Source organism: Palaemon carinicauda, chromosome 2, assembly GCF_036898095.1.
Source record: "Palaemon carinicauda isolate YSFRI2023 chromosome 2, ASM3689809v2, whole genome shotgun sequence".
NCBI classification, from domain to species: Eukaryota; Metazoa; Arthropoda; class Malacostraca; order Decapoda; family Palaemonidae; genus Palaemon; species Palaemon carinicauda.
Genome location: NC_090726.1, coordinates 159466799 through 159481284, shown reverse-complemented (window position 1 = coordinate 159481284; position 14486 = coordinate 159466799). Strand labels below are relative to the sequence as shown.

At 38.4% G+C, this 14486-nt stretch overlaps 1 protein-coding gene across 1 annotated transcript in view; it reads left to right on the top strand.

Moving 5' to 3' along the window:
• CCT6 (chaperonin containing TCP1 subunit 6) overlaps window positions 1-14486 on the top strand; it is a 45137-nt gene that overhangs the window by 1059 nt on the left and 29592 nt on the right. Inside the window, exons 2-4 of the mRNA XM_068359498.1 lie at window positions 8259-8322; window positions 13128-13307; window positions 13553-13762. Of these exons, the coding sequence (XP_068215599.1) occupies window positions 8259-8322; window positions 13128-13307; window positions 13553-13762 (454 nt within the window). The remainder of the gene's footprint in view (window positions 1-8258; window positions 8323-13127; window positions 13308-13552; window positions 13763-14486) is intronic.

Here is a 14486-nt window from a genome sequence, read left to right as displayed (position 1 = left end):
GTCAACAAACAAATCTTAAATTCAATTCTAGCCTTAACAGGTAATCAATGTAGATCGATCAGTGCAGGAGTTATTCTTTCCCGAAATTTAATGCCTTTTATCAGTCCAGCCACCCGATTTTGCACATTTTGAAGTTTTCTTGATAGTGTATTGGGCAATTTATAGTACAGTTGATTGCAATAATCAAGCCTTGATATTACGTGACTCATCACTAAAAATTTTCGTACTGCCCACTGTTAAATATTTTCTAATAAATGCTATGTTTCTCAGGTGATAGTTTGACACTATCATCATTTAATTTGAGCTATTTCCTCTGCATCCATGTTTTTATTTCAGTCATTATCTCATCAATTTTCTTCATTGTATCTTGTGTTGTTGAAATTGAAAGGTAGAACTGAGTATCATCTGCATATAGTTTAAAGCCCACTTTTTGTTTTTTCAAGATATGTGACAGCGGGATAGTATACAGTATATGTATGGGTTTGCACTAGGTATTATCAATTAGAAGCACTATAAAACACACTGTGTACTAAATCTAATTGTATGACATTTAAGTTCACTTTTTTAAACCTTGTTTCTGGCTGTCATTCAACAAAAACCACTCATCGTAAAAAAAAAAAAGAAAAAAAGTTACTGTAATCAAAACCCGGTGATAGTAATGACACAATGAAATTGCTTCTTCTTGTTCTTGTTGTTGGGCGGAGGGATTCGCCTTTCCATCGGCACCTCCTTGGTTTTCTTCTTTATTCTAATATGTTATTTTCTCTCTTTTTCCACATTTGATAGAATATTTTTTTCTTTTCTCTATTCCTTCTTTCTTGAACAGCACGTTTCCTATTATCTTCTTCTTTTCTTCTTCATACGGCTGTTGCAATTCCACTATTTTTCTTCTTTCGTTGCTGAGGTCTGGACACTCAAGAATGAAGTGGGCGAGGTCTTCATTAACTGCCCCACATAGTTTGCATTCTACCCTTCCTCCCGCTTCATGTCTTTTCCTATCATTTAATTTCAAACAGTTGGCCTTAGCTCTATACATAATAATAGAATTAGGTTTGTTGTCATAAAACATTTCTTCTCCCATTTGCCCTTTTTCTTGTTCGTATACTTCTAAACTATTTTTCTCTTTTTATTTCATCCCTCCACTTTTTACCATCTACTTCTCTAATTTTGGCCTTAAGCTCTTCTCTTCCCATTCTCCTAAAGGTTCTATCGTTCATTTCCATATCTTTAATCCATTTCTTAGTCTCGTTCATCCACCTGCTATTTTCATTTTCTTTCATTTCTTCCAGAATTGTCTTCAGCAAATCATTTCTCCCCTCTTCTATCCCTTTCACAAACCTTAGCCTTCCTCCTGCTATCCTAGTTTTCATTTCGGACATTCCTATCTCTCCCCGTAGTGTTGCTACTGCTGCATATGATGGTGCTCCCAAAATTTTTCTTCCTACTCCGTTTTCAATCTGCTGTAATCGTTTTATTTCACTTTCTGTTATGTTCATTACTGCCGTGCCATACAATATCCCGGGTAAGGCTACATTTTTCCAATATGTTTTTCCTATCAGTATTTTGTGGCAGCTTTTCGCAATAATTGAGTAGGTTAGGTTAGCTAGCTTCTCTGCCTTTTCCATCATTTTCTTCTTTTGTTTTTTAAACATTTCTTTTCCCTTCTATCTCTATTCCTAAGTATTTTATGCTATCTGTTACTTTAATACCCTCTATTTCTTCAGGTTTTTCTTTCATATTATATATGATTATATGACTCTTATTTTTGTTTATTTCTAGCCCACATTCTCTACATATTTCTACTAGTATTTTTATGTTTGCTTCTGCATCTACTATATTTTTTGCTACAATTAGACCGTCATCTGCAAAGAACAATGCCCTAATCTTTATTATTTAGTTTTCAAAGCCTTTAACTTTTTTTTCTAATTCATTTATTATTTTATATGTAATTAGTTTAAATAGAGTAGTTGACCCCGTACATCCCTGTTTTATCCCACTCGTTACTTCAAATTCTTTATCTAATTCATATCCTATGTTTATTTTGGTTATGTCTCCTTCGTAGATTTCTTCCAATGTATCTATTACATTTGGGTGTATTCTATATTCTTTCATAATTTCTATTATTTTTTCCCTCTTTATTGAGTCATATGCTTTCTTGAAATCTATTGAAATTACTATTAAACTTTCCTTCCTTTTGTAGCTTTCTTCTACACAGTATTGTAGAATAAATATGTTATCTTCTACTCTTCCTCCTTTTGTGAACCCGGCTTGCGTTTCTTTCATCTCCATATTTCTCTCGAGGTGTTCTTCTATTTCATCTTTCATGAGGGCCATGAATATTTTGTATGAGGCATTTGTGAGGGCAATTGGTCTTAGATCTTTTACTGTGGGTTTCTTTACTTTTTTTATAATTTTCGTTTCAGACTTTTTCCACTTTTCGGGCTTGTTCTCCTCCGTTTCATTTTGAAGGCACTTTGTAATTATTTCCAAGCATTAGCTGTCATTAGCTATAGTTTTATATAATTCTGGTTTTGGTTCATTTGGACCTGCTGCCTTTTTATTTTTAATTTTTCTTAAAATTTTCTTAACTTTATCCTCTGTTAACTTGGGAATATTCATTGGTATTATCTTTCTTGTTATTGCTAGCATTTTGTTTTGTTAGAATTTTTGGATGTATAAAAAATTTGATTTTTCAATCTCATTATATGAGTCGTTCATAGCAGTGTTCATTCCGTTCATGGCTATGTTCATTGTACGACAAATACCTCCTTAGTAGAGCTAATTGGTTCCTTTGTATATTAGCGGCCAGTTCCTCACGCGTTCATTAAAAATGGACATCAACTAACCTAAACTTTCACCCCTAACCTAACCTACAAGCCGTGTTCTTACCTACTTGCCTAACTGGGGGCTTACACCCCCCTTACACCCCTGTATTCTAAGTTAGACATCATAATACATACAGGTGGCCGCTGTTATACATACACCTTAGCTTATTTACCTGTACGTTGGTAAGCCAAGCTAATGATAATTATTTATTGGTTTTTGTTCTTCCGTAGCTTGCTTTTCTCTCTCATATTATTTATCTCATTGTTTCGATGTCCTGGCAAACAGAACGTATTTTGCTACATACCCTATGGGCTTGTATTTTGGTTTTATTTATGTAGGGGCCTTTGTATATCAGCCGCCAGTTCCTCCCGCATGAATAGAAAATGGACACCAACTAACCTAAACTTCCCTTTCTACAAGCGGCGCCTTACTTTCTTACCTTACGGGGGCGTTATCCCCTTACACTGCCGTATGCTTAGTTGGTCGTCCTCTTACAGACAGGTGGCCACTATCATACATACACCGGTTTATCTAATTTATCACAGTTGAATTGGTTTTTACCATGCAGTAGCTTGCCTCGCTCCCAATTTAACCATATCTTATTGTTCCTAGGTTCTAACAATTGGAACATGCTTCGCTATACATGTTAACCCTGTGGACTAGTATTTCAGGTTATTTTATTTATATGATTTATCTCTTTGTTCAATTGTACAAACTTACCAAAAGGGTGAGTAGTAGCTTTGCGGAGCGCAAAGCTACTACTTTTCAAACATAGACTTGGCTTTGCTAAGTCTGTTTTCATCTCTTTGTTAAGTTGTATATCATAGGATTTATTCAGTCAATCATGCAATATTTTCAAGTAATATGGTAGAAATTGTATTTTTGTTCTATTGAATAATTTTACGTCAAGGAAGATTGAAGTCAAGCAATTATAACTACAAGACCATGGGACTAACGCATAGCGAAACAGGTTCCGCTTGCAAGAACATCAGAACAATGAAGTAATGTTAAATCGCAAGCTACGACAACAAAGACCAATAAATAATTAGTATTAATTGGGTGTACCAACATAGTAGACTGATAAATAATATCAATTAAAGATTTTTTTTAGTACAATGAACACATCTATGAATGACTTCATAGTAAAAGAGATTGAAAAATTATATTTTATGTGTCCGGAATGTTTAGCAAGTAGAAGCTCCTGTGTTTTTTTTTATTGTACAAGTATTTAATTACTACCACTGAATTTTTATTACAGTAGTTTTTTTTTATCACGATGACTTTTTTGGTGACAATGACTAGCAGAAACAATAGAGATTAAAAAAGTTTATATAGATAACATAAAATAAGACTGGTACATATGGTATTTAAAGTTGTGTTGAACGTTACTGATGGCGATACCTAGCACAAACCTATAGCTTTTCAGTCATGTTAGTCAACCCACCATAATATAGCATCCTTGGATTTCCACCTGAAATCTTTATCAAAAAAGTTCAAAACCCTATGCACACTATCAGTCTTATTTTTTCTAAATTTAATTGTACTATTCTATAACTTACATAAATATGTAGGTGAATGTGTGTATTAGCCCAGGGCTGAATTTGGATCGTGAAAAAATAAGGGTTATGCATCATAATTAATGCGGTAATTCCAATGCATGACCCTCTTTTGAGAAGAAGTTGGGGGCTGGTACTATTGGGAGCCGCTGTAGAGGTAACTAAGGGATTGTTAGCCTTACACTGTAGCTTTGCCATTTGAACTGTAATGATAAGATTTGATTAATGTTCGATTCTTGTCGGTGATTTTTGTATTTGTTCTTACGCGAATACAAACCCTCATCATCTAAAAGGCTTTACTCCAAAATTGGTTGGCTATGACCAGAAAGAAATCTCGGGATACTGGTAACATTGTGTGGTTGTCAGTTATTCACCCACACTGCAGCAAGCCCTGAAGCCTCATTGAGGCTGTTCACTTTTTCTCCGGGTCGTTCTAGATAATGGACATTGCTACAATTGCTCTCCACACTTTGTTGTGCCTCTCTTTCCTTGTGTAATTGTGACAAGGGTGTTCAAGGTTGTATGCATACTTGATCAGGCCTTGAAGGTTACCCTTGTGTAACATCATTGGTTGGGTCGAGGTAGATCCTCATCTCTTGCATTCAAATTGCTGCGGTAAGCAGTGCTCGTATTCTTCAACTTGGGATTTTTATGTGACTTGGGCGCCTTCTAAGTGGGAAAAGAATGGTGTTGCAAGGAGATCACCATCGGTGAAGAGCTCAAGAGACCAGTTTAACCAACAACATCCTTCTCCCATCAAGGAATCTGTCCCATGGTAGCCAGATCCCTTCAGGGAAAATCCAATTCCAAAGCTACATAGACTCCTGCCAAATAGAGAACATTTTCCCCCCCCCGAAGCCTTGGAGCTTGAAACAACACCCAAAAAGTCCTCAAAGATGTGTCCCCAGTCTCAAGCTGAACCGTATTGAATTCTCACTCAGGCTGAACGTAAGAATTCTAGGTGCGAAACGAAGACCAATTATAGTTTGATACCTCAGTCACCCCCTGCGGAGCAAGACTAATTTTCAAGATCTGCATTGAGTGACTGCGTTCTTGCCATTCTGGCAAGATTATTCCCCCAGCTCTGTCTAGGGAGAGGAGATTCTATGTCCTTGAAAAGGCTCCATCCACCCTTCTCCAATTACTGTAATGATTTGATAGAGGAGCTGACAAAGGGGTCGTTGATGCATAGGCCAAAATTGGAAGGAACTTGTTTTTTGACCTCCGAGTCCACAGCCATAGAGTTTGCAATGATGGCAACCCTTCAGGCTACTAAATGGGTAGACCATAAGTCAGTTGCTGTAGCCCACTTCGCAATGTCCCATTTTCCTTTGGATGATACCCGGAAAAAGTTCACAGCTCTCGTCCTCTCCGGAGCTAAGACAGACACTTCCTTAGGAGGTCAGTCAGTGGGTGAATTGGGTCCTCAAGTGGAAAGGTGCTTTGGCATTCTCCAACCGAGTGAGACGTAAGGCTCCCCTAGCCCTACAGAACTTGATGCTAGATGTAATATCTTTTTTTTTTCTTTTTTCCACAGCATGAGGTTGAAAATGGCAAAAGCGAGTGGTAAGGTTTAGATGCATAGGTTCCGATAGATCCTTAACATCTGGGTCTTTTTTGTCTTCTGCCCTGAGACCAACAACGAAGAAACAGTCGTCCTTACCAAAATCCAGACCGATTCTTGCCCTGTCTTCCCTGAGGAATGGTGTCAAGACTCCTCAGGCCTTTCAACCTTGCTCTAGCCGAGTCAGGAGGGGAAGTTGCTGCGAAGGGCATTCTCCCTCTTCTGATACTGACTTTAGTCAATATGGAAGTAACATGGCATTGAAGAATGGGTGTTAAAGGTCCTCCAGACAGGTTACCCCATCCCAGTCATCAACTCTCCCTCTACTCACTCAAATCCCCTCCCCCCCCCATCACTGAAGACTCTAAGTCCCAGTGGAAGAGGTTTTTCCCAATGCTGTGCAAAGACTCGCTTGAAGTTGTACGTGACATTTGCTATAGAAGGTCACAGGAGGATGGAGACCAGGAATTGACCTCTCTGTTGAATGAGTTTGTTTAATAGACTCCATTCAAGATGCTGCGGGCCAGCACAATTTGTGCTGCCATCAGGAGAGGGGACTTCTAATTTTGATTGATTTAAAGGATGTGTGTTTCCAAATACCTGTCCATCAATTGAGTGGGAATTATCTCTGTTTCTTCCTCAGCAGAGCTCTGCATTGGTTCAAAGTCATGTGCTTCGGATTATCCACCGCTCCGCAGGTGTTCACTCGTGTTCGCGCTCATTTCACCCTGGGCCCTTTTGAATGGGATTTGTCTGTTACGATACCTCGACAGTTGGTTGACCCTGTTGCTGTAGGATCAAGAAAAATTTATGGCATTTTGCCATGATTAGTGGATCGTGGTCAATTGGAAGAAGTCTTGTCACAAACCCAAGAGAAATACAGAGCATCTGTTCATGTTTATAGACTGCAGCAGAGGAGTTTCTGACCTAATCACATCAACAGACTTGCGAGAAAGGTTGGCTACCCTTAGAGGCTCATGAGGATGGTTTTGCTACCCTTTCTTTCAGCCAGCATTTACCAGCAAGGGTGTGGCAACTTCCTTTAGGACACCTTTCATCGTTAGAGAAATTTATTCCTTTGTTCAAATTTTTTTTGGGTAGCAGTTTGTTGTGAATAAGGGAATTAAAGGAAGACAAGCAGTTGTCCTGATAAATGATGTAGTTGGCTAACAGTTTGTGTATTTTGCTGATATACACTTTGGTTCCTGTTACAGTATTCCTGTTGTTGTTTATTCCATTGCTAGTGTGTGGTAGTGACAAGGATGTCATTATAACTTGGGAATGAAACATCTTCACACACCATTGGTAGGAGTAGTACTTTAGATTATTCCTTCACATCTGCTGTACCTTCATCTCTTGGCGTTGATAGCTGACCCACGCAGTTATCGACCTTTGTACTTGCTGCCATTTGGGAAAAAAAAGGGCATTGCTGTTCTTTTTCCCCTATTTGGACAATTAGTCCTCTAAGACTAATCAATAGGAGTTACATATGTCACTCCTAACTTTTCTTTCCCTGTGGGAGAGACCGTTTTACCCAATCCTTCATTGAGGCTGAAGAAAGGTACCTGATGGAATTAGTTCACAAAGTCAGCATTATTGATCCCACTTTGACTCCAAAGAAAAATTGCTGTTAGACAGGTGATAAAGGACTTTAGGAGTGCCAAACATAATTCACAGCCTAATATTCTTGGGTGTATACCCACAAGTCCTTCAACACTTGTTCTTGGCCCTGTGGCGGTGGGCAAGCCTGCTCTCATATGGCACAGTAAATATGTTATCTAAAGTAATGTGTATGATTTAAGTCTGGATTAAAGGTAGAATGACTGGCTCTGCTGTTTCTTCTTTCCTCCCTCTTTACATGAACATGAAATGTTTATACTGTTACATGCTGAATCTGACATTGATGTTGGTAAGGTGCATTTCTATTAAGTACTGGAGTTCTATGAGGGCAAGGATGGTGGAATGAATACCTAATCATTGACCATCTTGCTCCTGGTATTTCATTCCAGACTGCATCTCCCCTTTTGTTAAAGTCTCTTTCATTGACCTAGTATTAGGAGAGTGGGCTGGGTTACCCCCTTGCGCTCGACACCTGTCGTTAAATGCCTTGTGTACGATTTCTGTGATTGCTCTTGGTCCACTGAAGATGAATCCTTAGTTTGAAGCACTGGTTTGTATAGCTGAGAAATTAACTAATTACTTTAAAAAAGTTTTTTTTAAGATAGTGCTTTTAAATTTTCTGAACATGTTTATAGTGTGTTAGTAGAATGAAGCTGTCGCAGTTTTTTTTATGATAGTTGAAATATTTTCAGGTTAGTGTCTGGTGCTGGCGACATCAAGATCACAAAAGACGGCAATATTCTTCTCCATGAAATGGTAAGCCCCGAGTTATTGAAGCCATGAAAAAAAAAATTTTGACCGAAGTTTAATTGATGATTTGATGGATATTATGCTTTGTGCATCTTTGTGATTTAGAATGGAGCAAAAGAAAGTACAGGACTTGTAAAAGGGAATTCAGTCCTGTGTTGAGATATTTGTACATATGTAAAATGTAGGAAATCTCTTGCATCATTAGATGTTTCCTCTAATTGTTGCATTAATATTTACCTATTATTGTATGCATTTTTGAGAAAAAATAGTGTGGGAATTTACTTTCCCGGAAAAACCTCCCTACAACAGAAATCTAGGTTCCTAATTAGGCGAGTAGAATGCCAACAGGTCAGAAACCTACAGTGCTGTGGATTATCAACTGTCATATGATTTTAAGTAGTATCAGGCATGGTTAATAAGGAAGGTAGGGACAGGATTGTCATGCATGAAAGTAGAGGCTTGGTTTTAAAACAGGTGGAACAGTTTAGATACTTGGGATCCATAATAACTCGGTAGGGAGGATGTGAGAGTAAAGTTGAGAATAGGATTAAAGCAGCTTGGCCAAAGTTGAGGGAGGTAGCAGAAGTGGCCAATCAAGTTGAAAGTCAAGATCTATAGCAGAGTAATAAGACCACTGTTAAATGAGAATGCCGAGGTGAATTATGTCAATATCACTGCTTGAAAGATTGGAAAATGAGTGCCACGGCTGAGATGATATGGGCAAGGGTTTAGAATGTATGTTGAAGGTTTAGGATGAACCTGTTTAGGGCGAAAAGATCCAAAGGCAGGCTGAGAATCTATATAGTTAAACAAGGTGAAGAATGATATGTAGAGAAGAGGTTCTATGGAAGCGTATGCTTTTGATAGAAGGGAGTGGAGAGGGCACATCTGGCAGGAGACCTTTTAATGTAGGGATAATGGTGGGAAAGAAGTGAACATAATTTTAAGTCCAAGAACATTTTATACACGCATGTATGCACATGCTCACACACACCACCTCATTATTCAGGTTCTACTGTGGGATAGTAAACCCAACTGAGAGTGATAGGCAGTAATTAAATGTAAAGACAATAACACAAGTGTGTGGTAGGCAGGAGTACTAGGGGTTGTGAAAATTCTAAAATCTGCCTCATGGCCTACCCTTAGAATGAGGATCATTCACTTCAGCAGCACAAGAATATTAACAAGTACACTTACATACTATATTTACAATGACTCGGTTCCTTAACTTGAAAATCCTTTAAACAATCATGTTTTGGGGATGTGAATGTTTTCATTGCCTCTGAGGGAGGAATCCAAATGAGACTATATCCATCCATCCATATACCAAGGCACTTCCCCCAATTTTGGGGGGTAGCCGACACCAACAATGAAACAAAACAAAAAGGGGACCTCTGCTCTCTATGTTCCTTCAGCCTAACCAGGGACTCAACCGAGTTCAGCTGGTACTGCTAGGGTGCCACAGCCCAACCTCCCACATTTCCACCACAGATAAGGCTTCATAATGCTGACTCCCCTACTGCTGCTACCTCCGCGGTCATCTAAGGCACCGGAGGAAGCAGCAGGGCCTACTGGAACTGCGTCACAATCGCTCGCCATTCATTCCTATTTCTAGCACGCTCTCTTGCCTCTCTCACATCTATCCTCCTATCACCCAGAGCTTTCTTCACACCATCCATCCACCCAAACCTTGGCCTTCCTCTTGTACTTCTCCCATCAACTCTTGCATTCATCACCTTCTTTAGCAGACAACCATTTTCCATTCTCTCAACATGGCCAAACCACCTCAACACATTCATATCCACTCTAGCCGCTAACTCATTTCTTACACCCGTTCTCTCCCTCACCACTTCGTTCCTAACCCTATCTACTCGAGATACACCAGCCATATTCCTTAGACACTTCATCTCAAACATATTCAATTTCTGTCTCTCCATCACTTTCATTCCCCACAACTCCGATCCATACATCACAGTTGGTACAATCACTTTCTCATATAGAACTCTCTTTACATTCATGCCCAACCCTCTATTTTTTACTACTCCCTTAACTGCCCCCAACACTTTGCAACCTTCATTCACTCTCTGACGTACATCTGCTTCCACTCCACCATTTGCTGCAACAATAGACCCCAAGTACTTAAACTGATCCACCTCCTCAAGTAACTCTCCATTCAACATGACATTCAACCTTGCACCACCTTCCCTTCTCGTACATCTCATAACCTTACTCTTACCCACATTAACTCTCAACTTCCTTCTCTCGCACACCCTTCCAAATTCTGTCACTAGTTGGTCAAGCTTCTCTTCTGTGTCTGCAACCAGTACAGTATCATCTGCAAACAACAACTGATTTACCTCCCATTCATGGTCATTCTCGTCTACCAGTTTTAATCCTCGTCCAAGCACTCGAGCATTCACCTCTCTCACCACTCCATCAACATACAAGTTAAACAACCACGGCGACATCACACATCCCTGTCTCAGCCCCACTCTCACTGGAAACCAATCACTCACTTCATTTCCTATTCTAACACATGCTTTACTACCTTTGTAGAAACTTTTCACTGCTTGCAACAACCTTCCACCAACTCCATATAACCTCATCACATTCCACATTGCTTCCCTATCAACTCTATCATATGCTTTCTCCAGATCCATAAACGCAACATACACCTCCTTACCTTTTGCTAAATATATCTCGCATATCTGCCTAACTGTAAAAATCTGATTCATACAACCCCTACCTCTTCTAAAACCACCCTGTACTTCCAAGATTGCATTCTCTGTTTTATCCTTAATCCTATTAATCAATACTCTACCACACACTTTTCCAACTACTCAACAAACTAATACCTCTTGAATTACAACACTCATGCACATCTCCCTTACCCTTATATAGTGGTACAATACATGCACAAACCCAATCTACTGGTACCATTGACAACACAAAACACATATTAAACAATCTCACCAACCATTCAAGTACAGTCACACCCCCTTCCTTCAACATCTCAGCTTTCACACCATCCATACCAGATGCTTTTCCTACTCTCGTTTCATCTAGTGCTCTCCTCACTTCACAGCAATTATATCTGCCTCCCTATTATCCTCAACATTCAGCAAACTTTCAAAATATTCCGCCCACCTTTTCCTTGCCTCCTCTCCTTTTAACAACCTTCCATTTCCATCTTTCACTGTCTCTTCAATTCTTGCGCCAGCCTTCCTTACTCTCTTCACTTCTTTCCAAAACTACTTCTTATTCTCTTCATATGACTGACCCAAACCCTGACCCCACCTCAGGTCAGCTGCCCTCTTTGCCTCACGTACCTTGCGCTTTACTTCCACATTTTTCTCTCTATATTTTTCATACTTCTCTATACTATTACTCTGCAGCCATTCTTCAAAAGCCCTCTTTTTCTCTTCCACTTTTACCTTCACTCCTTCATTCCACCATTCACTGCCCTTCCTCATGCTGCCTCCAACAACCTTCTTGCCACATACATGACTTGCAATCCCAACAAAATTTTCTATTACTAACTTCCACTCCTCCTCTAAATTACCAGTTTCTCTTACTCTCACCTCGTCATATGCCATTTTCAATCTTTCCTGATATTTACTTTTTACCCCGGGTTTTATTAGCTCTTCAATCCTCACTACCTCCCTTTTACATCCACCTACTCTATTCCCCCACTCTTTTGCTACAACTAATTTTCCTTCCACCAAAAAATAATCAGACATACCGTTAGCCATACCCCTAAACACGTGCACGTCTTTCAATCTTCCAAACATTCTTTTAGTTATCAACACATAATCCATTAATGCCCTTTTTACTACTCTTCCATTTGCCACTCTTACCCATGTATACTTATTTTTCTTTCTTTTTAAAGAAGCTAGCACTTATTACCATCTCTTGTTCAACACACATGTCTACCAGTCTCTCACCACACTCATTTTCACCTGGTACGCCATACTTCCCAATGACACCTTCTACCTCTCCAGCGCCCACTCTAGCATTTAAGTCACCCATAACAACTACATAATTCCTTCTACCCAGTCCTTCTACACACCTAGTTAATTCATTCCAGAACTCATTCCGCTCTTCTTCACTTTTCTCACTACCTGGCCCATACGCACTGACAAACGCCCAACCTAACCCTTACCCACATTAACCTAGATGATATCTCCTTCCATTCCACTACTTTACCTGTCATCCATTCACTCAGCAATAACGCCACACCCTCTATATAAATGACAGAAATTCACCTGATAATTCAATTTTAACCCCATAAAGTGTTGAAAATTGTTTTAATCAAAATTGAAGATTCCTTCCGCCTACTTCATTCCTTTATTCTTATGAAATTGCAATTTTTTTTTTAAGGCCATCAAACAGAATATGCAATGTTCAATGCTGAAATGGTTAATCAAAACAGTGAGAATGGATAATACTGTATAAAGTATATGCGGTTATCCCATGAGTAGAGAGGTTAGTCAAAGCAATGTAGATCAGAAAGAGAATTGTAATCAAAAGTTAACTCAGTTGGCATGTGAATAAAGGGTTTAATCAACACATGGACAACGATTGTTTGTATCTTGTCTGACATAGATCTGAATAGCATTGTTTTACAGCAGATTCAGTATAAAAGTTAAATTCAAGAATTAAGTTAGACAACATCATAAAAAAATCATTCAAAGTAATCTACCTAAAAGCAGATTTACTCCCTGCAGATGAACTAAAAAGTCTTTGAGACATCTAAAATCCTCATAACTCACTCTCTCTCACAAATCTGAATAGTAAATTCTGTTTTACAGCAAATTCAGCACCCCACTGCCAGTATGATTGCAAAAGCCTGTACTGCTCAAGATGACATTATTGGTGATGGCACTACATCTACAGTACTTTTGATTGGTGAATTACTAAAGCAGGCAGATATTCAGATTCAAGATGGACTGCATCCAAGACTCATAGCAGAGGGTTTTGATCTGGCAAAGGTATGAAATTTTTTATTGTGCATTTAAAGTTTGGCGTTATAAAGCCATTACGACGTAAATATTAAAATTTTTTAGAACAATGAGATTGATATATAAAACAGGAGTCTGTGGTGTATTAGTTAGTTGTCTTTAACAATAACCTATTTCATCATTATGATATTAGTGATTTTATAAAAAAAAGTATTTATTAATCAGTAATGCTGTCTACGTAATGGAATTATTCATTTTTCAATTTTCTTTTCTAGGTAAAAGCACAAGAAGTTCTTGACCAAGTTAAAATAACTGACAACCTTGACCGTGAACGCTTGTGTCAGGTGGCTCGTACTGCTCTTCGTACTAAAGTTCAGTCAGATCTTGCTGATAAACTTACAGAGGTGTGCGTTGATGCTGTATTATCCATAAATAAAGAAGGGGAGCCTCTTGATCTTCATATGGTTGAAATTGTGGAGATGCAGGTAAAATTTCATCAAGTATTTTATGGTGTTTAAAATTCTATTTACTGGTTCTAATGATAAGTTTAATCAACCTAGTTCTCAAATAACTACTCTAGATGAAAGGTTGTTTTTCATTTCTCAAAATTTGTACACGTTCTGTATTTTGCTGAAGGGTTTTTGTAAGGAAATGCTTAGGTTCTTTTGCCAGTTTAATGGCCTCATGCTCTAAGGAAGCATGTCCAAATGAGTGTAACTGAATTTCTATTTGGAACTTGTTGTTAAGAATATATATACTCTGTTAAGATACAAGAACCAAATGAATCTAAGGATAATTGAAAGAGTTATATTCCTAATGTTTTTTTTCCATTGTCACCTGTCATGAATTGAGTTGTGTAACCTTACTGTTTTGTGAGGTTGGTGAATCACCTGAAGTTCTAAAACTAATCCAGCCATTCTGTACTTATGCTATACAGTATTATTTATGCAGTTGATTCAGTCTTGCTTTCTCCATCAGTAAGTACAATACTACTTGGTTTTCTGCAAGTTATATTCCAGCTGTGCTCAGATTGGGGAATCTGCCTACTCTGGCTGTAGAGTCAGTGGAACTTCAGAATTTGTTGCAAATGCTGTATTGTATGAACTTCTTGACAAGTCTCTTTTCATAGTTTAGATATGACTTCTATTTTAACATTGTTACTGATCTTAATATATTTTAGATTATTTATTACTTCTCATATACTGTGTA